Here is a 17664-nt window from a genome sequence, read left to right on the forward strand (position 1 = left end):
TATACTGTCCATTTGATGTTTGCGAGAGGCTGATCCACTTCTTCTGTCCACGGAGGCGCCACACTTTCTTGGCCAATCCGGGATGGTGTGGCGGTGAATGACAGAAGGCGGAACGCGAATGAAGCTCGGACGGAGGTCAAAAGTTCTGAACCACATGCATCTCCGAACTTCCATCCCGCCCTGCACTGCACGCCATCCTCCCTCCCTCCGCCATCCCGCCATCCATCCCCATCATCTCCCCACAGCGCCACTTGGCGCGCACATTCTTTTGTCATCCATCCCCCGCATCGTTGCTTCTCATCCACCGCCACAATGGCCGAGGGTGCGGCATCTGCGGCCAGCGTGTCGATGTGGGACCGCGTGACAACGTGGTACGCCGACAACAAGGTCGTCGCATGGACTATTGCGGGTGTGACGGTCGTGGCAGCCGGCGGCACAGTCTATTTCCTCTCCCGGCCCCCTCCAAGCGCTGCAGACTCGACGGCCAAGGGGAAGAAAGATCGGCGAAAGGGCAAGAAGAATGAGGAGAAGGCCGCGGCGGAAGAGGTCAAGCCGGAGTCCAAGCCAGCCGCCGCCACCGCCCCCGCCCCGAAAGCTGCAGCAGTGGAAGAGCAGGCCGATGAGCTGCCCGAGGTGACAGAGGAGACAGTGGGCCAGCTGTCCGAGCAAGAGCGAAAGGACTTTGCCGCGAAGTTGAAGGCCGCCGGCAACAAAGCGTATGGATCCAAGGCGTACAATCGCGCCATTGATCTCTACACCCAAGCAATCCTGTGCAAAGCCGACCCCGTCTTCTACTCAAACCGCGCCGCGTGCTGGAATGCCATGAGCAACTGGCCCAAGGTCATCGAGGATACCACCGCCGCCATCAATCTCGACAACGAATACGTCAAGGCGCTCAACCGCAGGGCAAACGCCTACGAACAAGAGGAACGGTACAGTGAGGCGTTGCTCGACTACACGGCTAGCTGCATCATCGACCAATTCCGCAACGAGTCATCCGCGCAGTCTGTCGAGCGCTTGCTGAAGAAGGTCGCCGAGACTAAAGCAAAGGCCATCCTCGACGGCAAGGACAAGAGACTGCCCTCACCCACCTTCGTCTCCAATTACCTGCAGTCTTTCCGCACGCGAAGCCTGCCTGAAGGTCTGGGCGAGATGGTCGATCTCGAGGAAGGAAGTGGGAAATGGTACATGCGCAAGGGCCTGCAAGCTATCCAGAATCGGACGGCGGAAGGCTACGCCGAGGCTGCACAGAGCTTCGACAAGGCCATCGAAGTCGGCCAGCTGGAGCAACATGAAGCCCTGGCCTACAACATGCGCGGCACCTTCCGATACCTCAAAGGCGACAACGACTCCGCTCTCGCCGATCTCAACAAGTCTCTCGAATTGGATCCCTCCCTTGTGCAGAGCTACGTCAAACGCGCGAGCATGCATCTCGAGCAAAGTACGTACCACGTGAAGCTGCATTGAACGTTGACCGACTAATTCTTCCCAGGCAAACGCGAAGAAGCAGCCAACGATTTTGAACTCGCAACACAGCACAACCCCAACGATCCCGACATCTTCTACCACCGCGCCCAGCTGCACTTCATCCTCTCCGAGTTCAGCTCGGCGGCGACCGACTACCAGAAATCCATCGATCTCGACCCCAAATTCATCTTTTCCCACATCCAGCTCGGCGTTACACAGTACAAAATGGGCTCCATCGCCTCCTCCATGGCGACATTCCGGCGGTGCATTAAGAATTTCGGCGACAAGAGCGACGTGTACAACTACTACGGCGAGCTGCTTCTCGACCAGCAGAAATACCAAGAGGCGGTGGAGAAGTTTGAGACGGCGGTGGAGATGGAGCGCAAGACCGTGGGCGAGCGAGGTGGCGGCATGAATGTGTTGCCCTTGATCAACAAGGCGCTGGCCTTGTTCCAATGGAAGCAAGACTTTTCCGCCGCCGAGGAGCTGTGCCAGAAAGCGCTGATCAGTGAGTTCCAAATCCCCGGTACCCTTCGCATCATTCTGACTAACATACCCATCCAGTCGACCCCGAGTGCGACATAGCAGTCGCAACCATGGCGCAACTCCTCCTCCAACAAGGCAAAGTGACCGAGGCGCTCAAGTATTTTGAGCGCGCGGCCGAGCTGTCGCGCACCGAGGGCGAAATCGTCAACGCGCTGTCGTACGCCGAGGCCACGCGCACGCAGCTCGAGGTGCAGGAGAAGTACCCGCAGCTGGCGAGCCGGTTGCAGGGCATGGGAGGCGGTGCGGGCGCGGGGATGGCTGCGCCTGGGGTGAGATAGCGTGACTCCTGGGCTGGCGGCGAGGTTGTGGTGGAGGAGGAGATTGCGAGTGAGGAGCGTGTAAGCGAGGGAGCGTAAGGATGGGTGTGGTATAGTTGGGTGAAGGGCGGTGCCTTGGCACGACGCCCTGAGCTGGGGTCTTCTCCTGCACTGACCTGTGCATCGCTTTTTGTCTCCTTCACTCTTGGCGGCGCTGGGATTGCGCGGACCTTCGGATGGGCGAAGGAAAGGTTCGACGGACAACGATGGCGATTCTTCCAGCCGAGGGGAAAGATAACCTGTGTAACTCTACTTATTGTCACAACTCCTGATACTCATATATGCATTGCCCAACCCACGCCTGTCGTGCAGCATTGGAGACGTCATTTAAATCGTAGGCAGGGTCGTAACACCCAAGTCCTCGTTTGAAAGGAACCAGCTCCAATCAATCGTATCATCGAAATCTGGCACTGTCGATATGCCTAGCTCGATATTGTACCGGGGCGCACGGTCGCTCGGATATGGGAAACACCAGCCTTCGAGCGACGCGTCATATCTCTTATTCGCCGTTTCCCCTAGCTCGGAGGTCTGCTGGGGGGATTGCGTGTTCGAATCGCCTCTACAGAAGGAGTTCGACATGGACAGTTGCCGGATGCAAATCCGGCCAAAGTAGGGGATGTCGAGGGTGATGCGGGTGTTGGAAAGGCCCCATTGATGGCGTGCTGCGCTCAGCTCTAGAAGCACCTTTGCCGCCTTCGCTGCCACCGCGCAGCTGACGTGCTCCGAGACGCGATGAAGATCGTGAGCGACGTTGACGACGGATTGCCAGCTTCTCCGAGCTTCGTCGCTCGGCCGCGCGCGGCAGAGCAGGTCTATCGTGATGGTCAACGCCGCGCAGAAGACTTCGAAATCGGCCATATCGCACATTTTCAGCGCGGACAAGTCCTCCTCGCGAAGCCGGCGGTAGTACGATATAAGCGCTGCAGACGCTTCGAGGGTGGCGAGTCTGCTCGGCTCGAATTGGGGGTTGTTGTAGCCCTTCAACATGAAGGGGAGATGCAGGAGTCTGCGCGTGGTGTGGAAGCGGATCTTCTTGGAATTCTCCGCAAAGATCTCTTGTGGGGACGATGTGTCGAATTGGTTGGACTGCCACCACGACGATGGCATGCAGGCTCGACAACTCTCGAGTACCTTGTCGATCTCGAGGGTCACCGCGTAGTCCACTTCGGGGCTTTGATTTCGTTCGGAGATGCGGCCCATCACTAGTCCTAGTTGGTACAGATACAGTTCCTCGTGCATGTCTGGTGGGATTTGCGGGTACACGTGCATTCATCGCCAGGGCTGACGTAAGCGGTCATCCCACCAAATACTCACATGCATTTCGCACGCACAGAGAATTCATGTTTCACCCACCTACATCCCGCACAGCTACACCCTCCACGATGGCGGCACCAGACCTTACGAGCTCCGATGCGAATCATTCGGTTGTCGAGTAGACTTCGGCACCCAAAAATGACCGCAAAACCAAGAGTCAGCTCTTCGATGAATACCTTCAGGCTGTTCTCACCAGAAATGTATGTGAAACTCTTATACAGTGCATTCATCCTACTAATACATCAGTCTTAGCCCGCTGAAAAGAGCCAGCTTTCCCTCTACCAACTGCCCAGAGGATCTGAAGAGCTGAACGAAGATGTTCTGCACGTTTTGAAATGTGCAGTCACCGACCACGAAAATGCACCCAAAAATGCACCGCCGAAGCCGGTACAATTCGATATAAAGCCCTGGACCATCAAGATGCTGTTCTCCCTGTGGCCCAAAGCCGAAACTCAGCACGCCATTCATGACTTGCATCCAAAGAAGAAAAAGCATTGGAAGATCAAGAAGGGTAAGAAGGTGTATCTGAACTGTGGACAACTCATGAAGGAGGATGGGACATTCGATCTATCCGAAGCACAAATGAAAGCCTACGTGGAAATGCATACCGCCAGGCACATCATCATCTACGGCGAGGAGTCGATCAGGTCAGCGGTCAAGACTTGGGGACAGACGCTGAAGTATGCATGGGGCACTTACGAAAATGTCGAGATAGGCGGAATTTTGGTGAGTCTTGCACTGTGGGCAAGATATATTGCATTGCTAACTGTGGTAGCGCACTGTCACCTTCCTGCCGCATCCAGTTTTCACGACGTTCTTTGCCGACAAAGCAAGCCGTCAGCAAGTGGTGGACATTCTGGAGGAGCTGTTCGTGTGGCACGGCATCGATATCAACATCCTGGCATTGCAGAAGACTGTCCAGCGTTGGGCTTCGTTGCCAGATGCAGCGCAGCCAGAGCTGAAGAATGTGCAGATCAAATGCTTGTCACCAGAGGCGCTGGAAGCGAAACGCCTGAAGGACAATGCAAAGGCCAGGGCCGTTTACCATGCAAAATGGGAAAAGATGACCGAGGCTGAGAAAGAAGAGAGTCGCAAGAAGCAGAATGCGCGCAAAAAGAAGGCGAAGGACAGTGCGCATGAACGCAATGAGAAGCTGACCGAGGCTGAGAAGGAAAAGAAGGAAGAGAAGCGCAAGATTGAGAATGCAAAGTCGTCGGCAAGGTACTTTGCAAAGAAGGAGAAATTGGCCAATATTGCGAAGCTGGCTGCAATGCCGCACGCGACGGCGGAACAAAAGGCCGAACACGAGCGCCAGGAGGCAATACGTGAAGAGAAGCTCAAGAAGAATCGTGCTTCGGCGAATGCCACTTACCATGCGAAGAACACCCCCGAGAGGCGCGCGGAGCGCAATGCACGTCAAAGGGCCACTTACCCTCTGCGCAAGGTCGAGGTGCAGGAGAAGGCGAGGGCCAATTACCATGCAAAGAAGGAGCAGGCTGCGCTGGACCAAGCGACGGAGGACGAAGGGGTTGAAGCAGAGGCTGCGAGGCTGGACCAAGCGATGGAAGACGAAGGGGATGTATCAGTGTCTCGCTTGGAGAAGCGGGCCGCTCAGACAGGCTGATGAAAGCTGCGGAGTCAGGAGGAGAAAGGCGGACGAGTCGCCGTTGGTGAGACGGCTTTGCGAGGGCCGTGTCATGCGCGGTTGCTGGGAAGGGAAACCAGAAGAGTGGGATCAAGCTGCTATGTTATCAAACACCGAGTCATGCCCCGAAGGGTGCTTGTGTTGCGAGGTACATTCATCGCCTCTGTCCAGACATGCGATGCATTTGGTCGTCGTAGAGACATCGGGTTCAAAACGGCAGCGGACTTTGCGCCGCCTGCACTGTACACAGCTGTGCGTCCCTTTCCGCAGTCGTCTGCTGCTAGTCGCTGAAGTGCTAGGCATCGCTGCTAGGCTTCCACGCTGGAGATTGTTTTGGCGTTCATAACGGATCTGGACTTCAGACGTTAGTATTCGGTTCGAGTTCGGTCGAAGTCGGTCCAAGCCAGCCAAGGTCAGCCAAAGTCAGCCCAAGTCGGTCCAAATCGGCCGGCTCTGCGAGATATAATAGGCAATTAGTAACGCTGCCTTGTTCGCGTCAGCCTGATGCTTGTCCCTCTCAAATTATCATCGAATTCTCTAGCATCAACTCCCGCAAGGCGTCTCCTGGTCCTTCGATTCGAAATGAAGCCAAATCCACTTCCCTTCCTACACGAGAGGTGGCATGGTGTCCCGAAACCAACCCCGGATTTCATCGGCAAGGCTGTCATTGTCACCGTCAAACACTGGGATTGGCTTCCATGCAGCCTCTACCTTCGCGGAGCTTGGGGCAGAGCTCGTCATTCTACCCGTCCAGGACGCGTCCAGAGTTGCAACGGCGCAAGAGAAAATCAAGGCCAAATTCCCAGGCTCGGATGTGCAGGTATGGGAAGTCAACATGGCGGATTATGAGAGCGTCGAGAAATTTACCGCCAAAGCGAACGACCTGCCGCATCTGGACATACTCGTCCCCAACGCTGGCGTGGTGCCTGGACACTTCACCTTGGGCAAAGAAGGCTGGGAGACTTGTTTATAGATCAACGTTCTATCAACAGCATTGCTCCGGCTTCTATTGGTGCCCAAACCGAGGACCGGGCGAGGCACGCATCTTTTGGTTGTTACGTCGGAAGCTCATCGGTGGCTGGAGGCTTGTGACTTTCCTGACGACGCCTCACCTCTGCTCGCTGTCAGCGAAAACCGCGGAGACTGTAACCCACTCCTGCAGAACGCGAAGTCCAAATTGTTTGCCATGTATGTGGCCAGTGAACTAAGCTCCATGGCTCACGGCAGCGTTGTGGTCACATCTCTATCCCGGGTGCTCGCAAATCCGATCTCATGAGATACCAGCTATATAACGGCTTCGGACAGTCGATCGGGCCGCGAGTTTTTGACTTCTTGTTCAACAAACCGACTGAAATGGGATGGTGGTCGTGCGTGTGGGCGTCTACCTTGGACCCGAGCGCGAATGGCAAGTGGTACAAGACAGATGCGGTGACGGAGTAAGTTGATCACCCGGCAAGAGTGTTGTATACGCTGACCTCCTAATACCAGGTGTACTCGTCACGAGCGAGAAAGGGAAGACGGTGCAACAGCCGGTTTGGACTGACATCTGTCGATCCTTACGAGCGAGAGGATCAGACGTCAGCAGCATCATCGACAATATCGCGCCATAAATGAATCCAAAAATGCATGCGGACGAGCAGACTGCTTTTCTTACGGTCATTTGATCAGTCTACGATTACCTCTGCTGCTATAGCTCGTGGGCGAAATGGCAAAACTGCACGACACGCTGACTCAGCAACGGTAGCCCGGGGTGTGTGCAAGGCTGCGAGAGCCGTCACCGCCCGACTAAACGTCAAAGCAAAGAGATGGCTAAGACTGCGGTGACATATCTCTGTGAATCATTCCAATCGTTAGGATCGAATCGTCGAAGCTTCGTGAGACTACTCCGATCCATTCTTTGCCTCCTTGTCCATCTCATTGCGTCCACGGTGCATTTCAGGTGAGATGGCAGCTGCACCCCGGTGACCTCCTTCCACTTCGTGGCCATCGTGCATAGAAAAGATGTGTCGAGCAAGGTCATTCTCTGGCTCTCGATCCTTCACACCCATGCGATAGCCAATCTCCTCCTCTTCGCTCGTAACCGAGTGCAATCGAGTCCACAACGCACTCCAGCGCACCGAAGACGCAACGCAGAAGGCACATGTTGCGCGTCACGAGCCACCGCACGCGCGGCGTTCGATCTCAGCTCGACATCTGCCAACGAGCCTTGGACCAGGCCTGCCGCCCGCAGGGCCATCTTGGCCTGGAGAGGGACGGAATCGTCCGCCCGACCCACGAAGGCAAAGCGCTGCATGGGCGACATTGACGGCGGCGGTGTGGGTTCGTGACCTGCCTGGGGTAGAAGATTCATGGGCGATCAAGGGGCCACTGGATGAGCCGCGCTGACGATGTTGCAGCATTGCAGTCTCTTGACGGATGAGATTCTCGCGTGAAAAGGGGCCTACACCGTGACCTAGACATCGATTGGTCAAGACTACATTTTCTAGCCACACCTCTTGATGCATGAAGCAAGTCTATTCTACACCACACCTGCGCGCTTCCCAAGCGCCGGGTTTGAACAGTCAACCTCAAGTGTGGGAATGATGAGTAGCAGCGAGCCTTTCTATCCCAACCCGCTGCACTCCATGCGCAAGTAACGAGTTGTGTCTCTGCCTGTCACATCGGCTCAGCACTTAAAGCTTGGAGCTCAGCACCTGTCGCATGCGCTTCTCCACCGCATCCAGGTACTCATCCGTCGTCACAAAATCGTCCTTCTTGCCGCAGCTGATGGCGAGGTCCTTCGTCATGATGCCCTGCTTGTCCACAACATGGATGCAAGCCTCCTCTAGAGACTCGGCGAACTTGACGAGCTCGGGCGTCTCATCAAGTTCACCACGGCGCGCAAGACCACGCGTCCACGCGAAGATGGAGGCGATGGGGTTGGTGGAGGTGGGGTTGCCCTTTTGGTGCTCGCGGTAGTGGCGCGTCACGGTGCCGTGGGCGGCTTCCGACTCGAAGGTGTTGCCGTCGGGGGTGATGAGGACGGAGGTCATGAGGCCGAGGGAGCCGAAGCCTTGGGCGATGATGTCGGATTGCACATCACCATCGTAGTCTGTTGGGAACGTTAGCGTGTGAAGAAGCCAAGTCAAGGGTAATGTCAGGCTCACTTTTCATGGCAATCAACATGCCGCCCTCCTGCTTGAGCATCTGCGCTACCATGTCATCGATGAGTCTGTGCTCATACCAAATCTTCTTCGCCTCAAACTCTTTGCGGTAGGTGTTCTCGTAAATGTCCTGGAAAATCTCCTGGAAGCGGCCATCGTATTGCTTGAGGATGGTGGACTTGGTCGACATATACATCGGAATCTCGAGGTCGAGGGCGCGCTTGAAAGACGCGTGGGCAAAGCCGGAGATGCTCTCCGAGGTGTTGTACATGGTCATGGCGACGCCTCCCGTGGGCTTAGTTTTTTCGTCGAACTTGAACACCTCGATCCTCTGTGGCTCGCCGTTCTTGGGCGTATAGACCATCTCGAGGGTGCCGGGCTCGTTGATCTTGAGGTCCTTGGCGCGGTACTGATCACCGAACGCGTGTCTGCCAATGACAATCGGCTTCTTCCAACCGGGGACGAGGCGAGGTATGCGGTCGATGACGATGGGCTCTCTGAACACGGTGCCACCGAGGATGTTCCTGATGGTGCCGTTGGGACTCAGCCACATCTTCTTGAGCTTGAATTCCTTTACACGCGCCTCATCGGGGGTGATGGTGGCACACTTGACGCCGACGCTATACTTCTTGATGGCCTCGGCTGCGTCGATGGTGACCTGGTCATCCGTGGAATCGCGATATGGGAGACCTAAGTCGTAGTATTTGAGGTCGATGTCGAGGTAGGGAAAGATGAACTTTTCCTTGATGTTCTTCCATATTATGCGCGTCATCTCGTCGCCATCGAGCTCGACGACGGGGTTCTTGACCTTGATCTTGGGGATCTGCGAGGAGGCCATGGTGCGTCGTTGCAGGCTGTACGCCGTGGCAATCTGGGGAAAGGAGGGGGCGGCAGCGGTGATGGGGGAGGCGAAGTGGCGCGGCGTGTGGGAGAGGAATGGGCGAGAGAGCAAAGTGGCCGAGCGCAGGGTCGACATACTACTATCGGGTGAATGAGCGTGCGGCGGCGAATGGAGAAAAAAAGAAAGCTTGGATGATGCCGGGTGTGGTTACTGTGGTACCTGCTGGGCCGCCTCGATTGGAAAGATGCACGAGGGAAATTCTAGCGTCGGGTGGGGGAGCCGCATTGCCGCGTTGCACATAGCCGAGCGGCGGATATAAGCATTCCATCCATTCCATTGCCTCCCGTTTGCCACCGCGGCGCTGGCTCGTTCTTGCCGCGGGTACGTACCTCCGCGGTGGAACACACCACCTCACCTCTCTTCCCTGCATTATTATTAAGCTCCGATTGCACCTCAGCCTTGCGTCGAGACTCGGTCCGAACGCCTGCTTCTTCTTCATCTACTCGGCACTATTCCCTCCCCGTACTGCAGCCGGTCCTCGGGAGGTGCACTGATGCTATTCCCACACGTGGGCCCTGGGGCGCGCCGGTCTCTCCCGATGCTCCACGGATCCACTCCGGGGATGTCTTGTGCCGCCGGGTTTAACAATTCATCTTCTACCGCAATTCTTGTCAGGACTGTCTCATACGCTGTTGAGAAGCAGTCGCGAGGCTCAAGTACATCTCTTTCCTCCTATCCCGCCACATCACGAATCTCTCCCACCACTGTCTCCCCGAGAAAGCGAGAAAGACCGATCCGCCCGCAACACCAGCCGTAACACACAAAGCCACGGGCCAGAACAGCCACTGCGTCTGGTCCGTATCACGTATATCCCTGAAGTTCATCCCGAAATACGAGGAAAGGAAATTAAGCGGTAGGAAGATGAGGGTCACTACTGTGAAGACGAGGATCGCCTTGCCATGGTCTTCGAGTCGGATGTTGACGAGCTGGATGGTGCGCGTCACCAGCCGGTCGGTGTTGTCCCGCAAGTCTCGAAGATCGATCAGCTCTCGTTGAAGCTTGTCGAGGACTTCCATTGTTGGAGCCAAGACGCTCGATAGCCTTGGAACATCGTGCTCAGCTGTAGCTGTGAGGTCCGCCTCGATATGATCTTCTTCATACTTGCGGATCTTCGCCAAAAGCTCGTTGATCGTCTCAATCTGCTGCTCGGTGATTGAGATGACGATCCCGAGTTCTTCTAGGCAAGCAACCAAGTCCAGCACCAATCTAGTACTTGGTGCTCGATGCAGACGATACTGGAGGTGGCTCAGGTAGCCAGCGTACCGATCGGTAAGGGGAAGAAGAAAGTCAGGCCAGAAGCTACGATGCATCATCCCCACCGCACCATTGAGACTCGCAATCGCTTGTGTCATGGCTGTGAAGTCTCCACCATCCTCGGAGGCGAAGAAGGCATTTCTGATCCCACGGAACGAAATGTCGGATATCCTTGAGGGGAGCTGGTGTGATGGCGACTGAGATTTCCATGTCTGGTTGCTCGAGAAGGTGACGATGTGCTGTGAGTCGACGACGAGCATCCACATCTCGTCTACGTTGAGAGCGGTCGGGTAGTGGCCGTACCATTGGCGGAGTTTCAGGTCGAGCCCCCGATCTGTGCCTGAAGGGAGTGGGTTAGCCATTGGCAAGTGGGACGTCTTTTGACACGACTCATACCCCATGGCTTGTGTTTGTTGAAGACTTGGTCTCTTTCGCGATCATGCGTGTCTTCCAGACGATAGAAGTGCTGTAGTACAGATCGAAGTAAGTGCGCGGATGACTTCGCACTCTGGAAACCCTCCCTTTTATCAATCTGGAATCGTAAAGGCGGTGTTGGGCCTTGAACAGACCAATCGAGAAAAGGCACGCTCATAAGCAGTGGGTAGGAGGCATCACCAGAAGGCCCTAGGAAAGCCGAGAATGGCGTGAAGCACTTCCCATGCTTGGAATACCGGGCGTGCTGCTCGATTGTGCTTTTCAAACTCGGCATCAACTCCGCTCGGGTGGTGTAGTCTTCCGAAAGCGCCCACAGGAAACCCTCCAAATAGTCCTCGAATTTCGAGGAGCAATGGATCCAGCGGCACTTGGTCGACAGAGGCTGGCCGTCTTCTGCGGAGTCGGTGTGGTTGAGTCGGAGTCTTCTCATCCAGCCATATTCCGCTTCGAACGTCAAGAACTGCTGTCTCTGAATCGGGTTCTTCGCCGCGTCTGACGCCTTTCTGCGCCACGAAGCGGAGTCTTCAGCCTCATCGTCGGGTACGAGACTCCACGGTGCCTGCGGCGTGACTTCGAGACGCGGCCCGCCCGATCTCCTCAACGTCTGGATTCGAATGTCGTTGATGAGGAGCTGGGCGGGCGTCAGGGGCTTGTGAGTCCATGCCGACCCGGCTCCCGGTTTTACCGTACTTTCATCCGGTTCTGTCGTCACTGCGAGTCCATCGAAAGCCATTTGGCAAAACTGCCGAGGCGCAAGAAGACGCATGTAAGCTGCCAGGGACATGCATGTGAAGGTACCTTACGTGCAACTCTCCGGCCGAGGCTGCGCGCACAGACCGCCGAGTAACGCGCCGCGCGCCTCCCACAGCCTCGAAGTTTGCCGATCAATGACGACCTTCAAAATACCGGGATTCGCTTCGAGTGCAACGCGCGAAGGATCGACTGCGTCTTGAAATACTACATGACAACATGGAGACATAGCACCTGGCAAAATACCACCATAGCCCTCAACCCCATCCGCAGCCATGGACGCGCTCCCACCATTCACCGCGACATCCGTACACGAAATCCCCACCATTCATCGCCGAGTCACGACCAACTTCCTCGACCATACGACGCGCACGATCGCATACCGCCAGAAACAGCTGCGCGCGCTATACTGGGGCCTGAAAGATGCCGAGCCGGCGCTGCTGGAAGCATGCAAGCTTGATCTGGGCAAGAGCGCGTACGAGACGTACATGACGGAAGTGGGCTGGGTACTGAACGACATTGTCTTCATGGACAAGAATCTCGCGCGCTTCATGAAGGACGAAAAGGCGGAGGACATTGACCTGACGAACTCGTTCATGAAGCCGCATATTCGCAAGGAGCCCTTGGGCGCGGTCCTTATCATCGGCGCGTACAACTTTCCCATCCAACTGAGTTTGGGCCCGCTTGTGGGCGCCATCGCTGCTGGGTGTACTGCTGTGTTGAAAGTACGGGCAATGTGTGCCACATATCTTGATGTAGACCCTGGCTAATTGATGCTCTGCATAGCCCAGTGAGAATGCGCCGAACGCGGCAAGAGCGATGCAGCATGTCATCAGGAATTGCCTCGACGCCGACTCCTACCAGATTGTGCAAGGAGCCATTCCGGAGACGACGGCGTTGCTCGATTGCAAATGGGACAAGATATTCTACACTGGTAATGCGAATGTCGGAACCATCATCGCCAAGAAAGCAGCCGAGACGCTCACGCCCATCACGCTTGAACTCGGCGGCCGCAACCCCGCCATCATCAGCAAAAACGCCGATGCCCGACTCGCGGCCCGGCGACTGCTATGGGCCAAGTTGATGAACGCGGGCCAAGTGTGCGTCAGCCAGAACCACATCCTTGTCGAGAAAGAGATCCTACCCGCCTTGATTGAGCAAATGAAACTTGCCCTGGCCGAGTTCCACCCCAAAGGTGCCGAGAACAATTCCGACTACGGCCGCATCGTGAACGAGCGACAATGGCAGCGCCTCAAAGACATGCTGGACTCTACCGAGGGGAAGGTGGTAATCGGCGGCAAGACAGACCGGGCGACCCTCTTCTTCGAACCCACGGTAGTGGAAGTGCATGATCCGGGCGATCCTTTGCTCAAAGACGAGTCTTTCGGCCCTCTAATCCCCATCTTGCCCGTCGACAGTCTCAACGAGGCCATCCGCACCGCCAACTCGCTCCACGCGACGCCTCTTGGTCTCTACGCTTTTGGATCCAAGGCCGAAACGGAGAAGATCCTTTCCGAGACTCGATCCGGGGGCGCAAGCGTCAACGACGGATTCTACCATGCTTCTATCCCTACCCTCGCGTTCGGCGGCGTCGGGGACAGCGGTAGTGGGTGTAAGCAGCTCTTCCCATGTTTCTCATGAGTCCAACTACAAGCTAACGAGTGTCTCCCCCACAGCATATCGCGGCAAAGCTTCCTTCGACTGCTTCACGCACCGCAGATCCGTCGTCACGACTCCATGGTGGATGGAGAGGCTGCTCGCCATTCGGTACCCGCCCTACACGGACGCCAAGTTGAAGCAACTGAAGATGTTGACCGCGGCGAAACCGCATTTCGGTCGGCAGGGAGGAAGCACGGGCGGGTTGGCGTGGTGGGTGCTTGGGCTCGGTGGGAGCGACAAGACCGGAGCTGCGACTAGGTGGGTGTTGGTTGCTCTCGTTGCTGTTGCCATTCGGGCGTGGAGAGCGCGGAGTTGAGGTGTTGTATCTTTGTTCTTGGTTCTGACGTGCTCGTATAGATCTACATAGAGGGAGAATAGACTGCCTATCTCAGGGCCTCGTTCAGCTTGGTGAAGCCGGTGTCTGGCGGCAGCAGCCAGTTCCGCTCGTCGTACCGATTACCCCCCTCTATGCAGTGGAAGGTGTAAATCATCCGGCCTTTTTTGCTGAGATTCTTCTCGCTCTTATGCAAGACATTGCCGTGGATGAGCACCAAAGTCCCCGCCTTGACCTCGCCAAGTTCATACTTCTCATCTCCCTCAGCACCGCTCTCCTCCACCGCGTGCTCCGCAGGCCACACAGTTCCCGCATTCGGCTCAAACGTCGTACTCCGCCCATCCGCAGTGCGGACAAAGCGACTCCCCACAGGCGCCCGGCGATGCGACCCCGGCGCAAAAGACAAACACCCGTTCTCCAGCGTGCAGTCCTCCAACGCATACCAGAACCCAACGGCGGACGGGGGATCGGTGTACAGGAAAGTGGAATCCTGATGCGGCGGAACGGCGCCGCCGATCTCGGGCTGCTTGCAGATGACCATGGACTGCAGGACTCTCGGGTCGCGGAAGCCGAGATCACGGGCGATGCGCGCATTGCGCTCATTAACGGAGACGGCGCGAAAGGCGGGGGAGAGGTGATGCAAATAGTGGCCGATTTTATTTATAGCGCGCTGCTTGGGTTTCGTGAGGGAGCCTTGGGCATCGAACGCGTCCTCTTCGAAGAAGAAGCGGATTTTGTCGCCGGAGGTGAGGAAGTAGTCGTCGCTGCCGTGGTTGGTGGTGTCGCCTGTGGAGAACTTGGTCATGGGGTGGCCTTCGAGGGAGAAGCCATCGAGCATTGCGTGCGTTTCGGTCAGGAGAGATTGCACTTCGGACTCGGAGAGGGCGTTGGGGATGATGAGGTAGCCGTTTTTGTCCCACGCTTCGCGTTGCGCGGCTGTCAGGCCTTGGGCCTGGGCTGGTGAGGATGGAGGGGAGATTCTGGCGGGTGCCATGTTTGCGATGGTTCCTGGGTGGACTTGCGATGTGAAGTGCCAGAACGTAAGAGAGGACCGTGGACGAAAATTTTTGCAGCTGGCTTGTTCAAATCTTGACGCTGGAAATCGGGCAATGTTCACGATCGTCAGGCCAAGCTGAAGAGGTGAAGTGTTTTGCCTCCAGTCAGATTCCCACCACTTTTGCTCGTGGACTTCAGCCCGCGTGCTTCCTGTCTCACCCTGCATCTTGCAAATGCAACAACGATGAAGGCAGAATCCCAAGATGATTGAGATCGGTCAATCATCGGAGCCGCCAATATGGCGCTGGGCGGTGGGATTCGTGCTAGTGGGAATGGCATGGGGATTTACCACGCCGTTCGTGAGGGTATGTCACGTCACCTTTGCATTCGCTCTACAAGGAGTCCACCGAGCTGAACAGCGCCATCTTCAATACAACTAGAAAGCAGCCGTTGCACGAGAACGTCGACCGAAGCCTCAACGGCCCATATTGGCGGATGGCAAAACATCAAGGCTGCAGCGCAAGATCTGGACAACCTTCTACGCTGTGTACGATTTGCTGGGAGACCCGGCGTACGCTGTTCCATTGGTATTCAATGTGACGGGGAGTGTTTGGTTCTTTTTGTTGATTGGACAGGCTGGTAAGAAGCGAAAAGGTCTGCAGAGAGAAGGGAGCGTAACTGATTGACTCGATCTAGAACTCAGCCTGACGGTGCCCATTACGAATTCCCTCGCTTTTCTCTTCACCGTGCTGGGAGAGTGGTGGGCAGAAGGCAAGGTGATATCACGAGGTCTGTTCTGTACTCACTCTGATTCACAGACCGCATTGCTAACGTGCGTGAAGATACATGGTTGGGAATGGTGCTGGTATTGAGTGGGATAGGGCTGTGTGTGTACTCCAAAAGCTAGCTAGCCGGGATTGATAGTCTGGCTCCGTTGAATTGCCCTAGTTTCTGCTATGTTGTGAGTCAGGTTGTGATGGCATTCAACACCGAGTCATCCTTAGCCTGACCGAGGGCAGACGGAAGAGAGGCCAATTGCAGAGGGCATGATTGGCGAGATTTGACATGTGAAAGGCGCTTAGGCTCGGCCCGGGCATGCGGGGAGTGCGGGAAGGGACTGAAGACGGCGGTGGATGACCATTTCACACAATCTCTCACCGCATGCCCGCAGCACCTACACTCTCCCAACTTCACCGTCAAGACAATAGACGCCCCGCCTATTGTCCTCCCTCCCGCGCTATTGCCACCCTACCCTGCCGCTCTCTCCTCATGGACTTGCGACTCCTCGGCTGTATATATTCGACGTCCTCCCGTCACCCCCATCCACCCATACAATAGCACCCACCCACCTCACGCTCACTCGAGTGAAGCAACCCACCCTATTCCACACAACACATTCTCCATACTAAGACATCATCATGCACGACCTCCGCAAGCAAGCTCTCTTAGAGAGCGGCAAGACCGTCTCCCGCAAAGCGCGCTCCAAGACCGGCTCTGCCTCGAGTAGCAAGCCCGGCAGTCGCGCCAACTCCCGCCCCTCCACGCGTGGCGGCAGCCGCAACGTCTCCGACGATGAAGGGGAAATGAGCGACACCACGCAGTGGAGCACCAACAGCATCGACGAACTCGTCGCCGACGCCGCCGACAACGACCTCCCCTCCGAACACTGGATTGCCGACCTCGAGGATCGCATCAATGAGATTTGCGATCGGAAGAGAAGCTCGGCGCAGGGCAGGGAAGAATGTCTGCAGACCTTCAACCTCGACCTGACTCGACACTATGCCATCGAGGAACTCAAGCCGAAAACCGACGCCCTGCTGCCGGCCGTGCTGAAGAGCGTCAAATCGGGCGCCACGGAGCGTGAGACAGTCCTGGCGCTAAAAGCTCTCGCTCTCATGCTCATCACTGTGCCGTCTGAGACCATTTACGACACCGTCGCCGGCCCGATCAAAACCACCGCCACCGATGCGACCCACCCAATCGCAAAGATCGCCGCAATCCGCGCCTTGAGCATCGCCACCTTCTACGGCGGCGCAACGATCGAGGAGACCGAGAACGTCATGGAGTTCTTCCTCGACATCGCCTCATCAGACGGCGGCGCAGTGGGCGAAGTAGACAACGCCGAGATCGTGGTGGCCGCTATCGAAGAATGGGGCTTCCTAGCCACCCAGCTCGAAGACATGGAAGAAACGACCGAAGTCGCGATGGAGACGTTCGTAGACCAGCTCGACAGCGTCGACGCGCACGTCAAAATCGCCGCAGGCGACAATATCGCCCTCCTCTTCGAGAAGAGCTACACCGAAGCCGAGTCCGACGAGGAGCCCGAAGACGACGACGCCGCGAATACCAGCGAGTCCGAAATCGCCCCCGACACCGGCGAACGCATGATCAAGCGGTACACCGTCTACCGCCAACGGCACCAACTCGAGCAGACACTTGAAGGCCTCGCCAAGGCCTCCACTAAGCGCGTGTCGAAGAAGGACCGCAAGGCACTGCACCTCACCTTCACCGACATTTTGAACACGGTGGAGCGACCGACGCGGGGTCCTCGCTACTCCACTGCTCTGGATGAGGAGGGGCGCGAATTGGGCTCCCGGTTGAAGATCAGCGTGCATGGTGGGGGCAAGATGACGATTGACAAGTGGTGGAAGCTGCATCGCTTGAATGCGCTGAAGCGTTTGCTTCAAGGGGGTTTTGGGGTGCATTATGAGTTGAATCCGGTGGTTTTTGATAGCCTGCCCATTAACGTGGAGGATGATTGAGTCATGGTGGAGGGAATAAGAGGCAGTTCGTTACATCGTACTCAGGCTGGCATAATACTAGGTAGTAGTGGTAATCAGGTCACACACAGGAAGCAGAAACGTCCTCTCTCATCGCCGTGTCCATCCTTCGCCTCCTGACCA

At 56.5% G+C, this 17664-nt stretch overlaps 10 protein-coding genes across 10 annotated transcripts; 6 read left to right on the forward strand and 4 right to left on the reverse strand.

The window, feature by feature from the left end:
- Window positions 1–312: 312 nt before the first annotated feature.
- BDY17DRAFT_315732 (uncharacterized protein) lies at window positions 313–2291 on the forward strand (the record flags this gene model as incomplete). Its single annotated transcript, XM_033735936.1, has 3 exons — window positions 313–1441; window positions 1493–1975; window positions 2032–2291. The coding sequence occupies 3 exons, from the start codon at window positions 313–315 to the stop codon at window positions 2289–2291; spliced, it is 1872 nt and encodes a 623-aa protein (XP_033591851.1).
- Window positions 2292–2657: 366 nt separating this feature from the next.
- On the reverse strand, window positions 2658–3569 carry BDY17DRAFT_308701 (uncharacterized protein; the record flags this gene model as incomplete). Its single annotated transcript, XM_033735242.1, has 1 exon — window positions 2658–3569. One exon carries the CDS (start codon window positions 3567–3569, stop codon window positions 2658–2660), a length of 912 nt encoding a protein of 303 aa, XP_033591852.1.
- A 495-nt stretch (window positions 3570–4064) lies between these two features.
- Window positions 4065–5268, forward strand: BDY17DRAFT_308702 (uncharacterized protein; the record flags this gene model as incomplete). The annotated part of the gene is made up of 2 exons (XM_033735243.1): window positions 4065–4370; window positions 4420–5268. 2 exons carry the CDS (start codon window positions 4065–4067, stop codon window positions 5266–5268), a joined length of 1155 nt encoding a protein of 384 aa, XP_033591853.1.
- Window positions 5269–5780: 512 nt separating this feature from the next.
- Window positions 5781–6583, forward strand: BDY17DRAFT_100047 (uncharacterized protein). The gene has a single exon (XM_033729100.1). The coding sequence runs from the start codon at window positions 5988–5990 to the stop codon at window positions 6495–6497; it is 510 nt and encodes a 169-aa protein (XP_033591854.1). The 5' UTR covers window positions 5781–5987; the 3' UTR covers window positions 6498–6583.
- A 1143-nt stretch (window positions 6584–7726) lies between these two features.
- Window positions 7727–9548, reverse strand: BDY17DRAFT_352044 (NADP-dependent isocitrate dehydrogenase). The gene is made up of 2 exons (XM_033738213.1): window positions 8436–9548; window positions 7727–8380 (listed from the first exon to the last, which is right to left on the reverse strand). Exons 1-2 carry the CDS (start codon window positions 9406–9408, stop codon window positions 7962–7964), a joined length of 1392 nt encoding a protein of 463 aa, XP_033591855.1. The 5' UTR covers window positions 9409–9548; the 3' UTR covers window positions 7727–7961.
- BDY17DRAFT_293251 (uncharacterized protein) lies at window positions 9545–11933 on the reverse strand. Its single transcript, XM_033732961.1, has 2 exons — window positions 10984–11933; window positions 9545–10927 (listed from the first exon to the last, which is right to left on the reverse strand). The coding sequence occupies exons 1-2, from the start codon at window positions 11804–11806 to the stop codon at window positions 9945–9947; spliced, it is 1806 nt and encodes a 601-aa protein (XP_033591856.1). The 5' UTR covers window positions 11807–11933; the 3' UTR covers window positions 9545–9944.
- Window positions 11933–13809, forward strand: BDY17DRAFT_293256 (Aldehyde/histidinol dehydrogenase). The gene is made up of 4 exons (XM_033732962.1): window positions 11933–12497; window positions 12559–13384; window positions 13449–13689; window positions 13789–13809. The coding sequence occupies exons 1-4, from the start codon at window positions 12048–12050 to the stop codon at window positions 13796–13798; spliced, it is 1527 nt and encodes a 508-aa protein (XP_033591857.1). The 5' UTR covers window positions 11933–12047; the 3' UTR covers window positions 13799–13809.
- Window positions 13810–13814: 5 nt separating this feature from the next.
- Window positions 13815–14759, reverse strand: BDY17DRAFT_308705 (uncharacterized protein; the record flags this gene model as incomplete). The annotated part of the gene is made up of 1 exon (XM_033735244.1): window positions 13815–14759. The coding sequence occupies one exon, from the start codon at window positions 14757–14759 to the stop codon at window positions 13815–13817; it is 945 nt and encodes a 314-aa protein (XP_033591858.1).
- Window positions 14760–14995: 236 nt separating this feature from the next.
- BDY17DRAFT_293261 (uncharacterized protein) lies at window positions 14996–15929 on the forward strand. The gene is made up of 4 exons (XM_033732963.1): window positions 14996–15126; window positions 15202–15400; window positions 15458–15550; window positions 15604–15929. The coding sequence occupies exons 1-4, from the start codon at window positions 15025–15027 to the stop codon at window positions 15666–15668; spliced, it is 459 nt and encodes a 152-aa protein (XP_033591859.1). The 5' UTR covers window positions 14996–15024; the 3' UTR covers window positions 15669–15929.
- Window positions 15930–17622, forward strand: BDY17DRAFT_293262 (interferon-related developmental regulator-domain-containing protein). Its single transcript, XM_033732964.1, has one exon. The coding sequence runs from the start codon at window positions 16180–16182 to the stop codon at window positions 17521–17523; it is 1344 nt and encodes a 447-aa protein (XP_033591860.1). The 5' UTR covers window positions 15930–16179; the 3' UTR covers window positions 17524–17622.
- The last annotated feature ends 42 nt before the right edge of the window (window positions 17623–17664 follow it).

The sequence above is a fragment of the Neohortaea acidophila genome (assembly GCF_010093505.1).
Source record: "Neohortaea acidophila strain CBS 113389 unplaced genomic scaffold BDY17scaffold_3, whole genome shotgun sequence".
NCBI lineage: Eukaryota > Fungi > Ascomycota > Dothideomycetes > Mycosphaerellales > Teratosphaeriaceae > Neohortaea > Neohortaea acidophila.

Coding starts and splice junctions, on each gene's coding strand:
- BDY17DRAFT_100047 (XM_033729100.1), top strand. CDS start 5,988: ATGCAGCCTCTACCTTCGCGGAGCTTGGGGCAGAGCTCGTCATTCTAC.
- BDY17DRAFT_352044 (XM_033738213.1), bottom strand. CDS start 9,408: ATGTCGACCCTGCGCTCGGCCACTTTGCTCTCTCGCCCATTCCTCTCC. Junction 8,381..8,435: donor CATGTTGATTGCCATGAAAA/GTGAGCCTGACA, acceptor CGTTCCCAACAG/ACTACGATGGTGATGTGCAA.
- BDY17DRAFT_293251 (XM_033732961.1), bottom strand. CDS start 11,806: ATGTCCCTGGCAGCTTACATGCGTCTTCTTGCGCCTCGGCAGTTTTGC. Junction 10,928..10,983: donor CAACAAACACAAGCCATGGG/GTATGAGTCGTG, acceptor CACTCCCTTCAG/GCACAGATCGGGGGCTCGAC.
- BDY17DRAFT_293256 (XM_033732962.1), top strand. CDS start 12,048: ATGGACGCGCTCCCACCATTCACCGCGACATCCGTACACGAAATCCCC. Junction 12,498..12,558: donor GGTGTACTGCTGTGTTGAAA/GTACGGGCAATG, acceptor TGCTCTGCATAG/CCCAGTGAGAATGCGCCGAA. Junction 13,385..13,448: donor CGGGGACAGCGGTAGTGGGT/GTAAGCAGCTCT, acceptor TCTCCCCCACAG/CATATCGCGGCAAAGCTTCC.
- BDY17DRAFT_293261 (XM_033732963.1), top strand. CDS start 15,025: ATGATTGAGATCGGTCAATCATCGGAGCCGCCAATATGGCGCTGGGCG. Junction 15,127..15,201: donor TTACCACGCCGTTCGTGAGG/GTATGTCACGTC, acceptor CAATACAACTAG/AAAGCAGCCGTTGCACGAGA. Junction 15,401..15,457: donor TTTGTTGATTGGACAGGCTG/GTAAGAAGCGAA, acceptor GACTCGATCTAG/AACTCAGCCTGACGGTGCCC.
- BDY17DRAFT_293262 (XM_033732964.1), top strand. CDS start 16,180: ATGCACGACCTCCGCAAGCAAGCTCTCTTAGAGAGCGGCAAGACCGTC.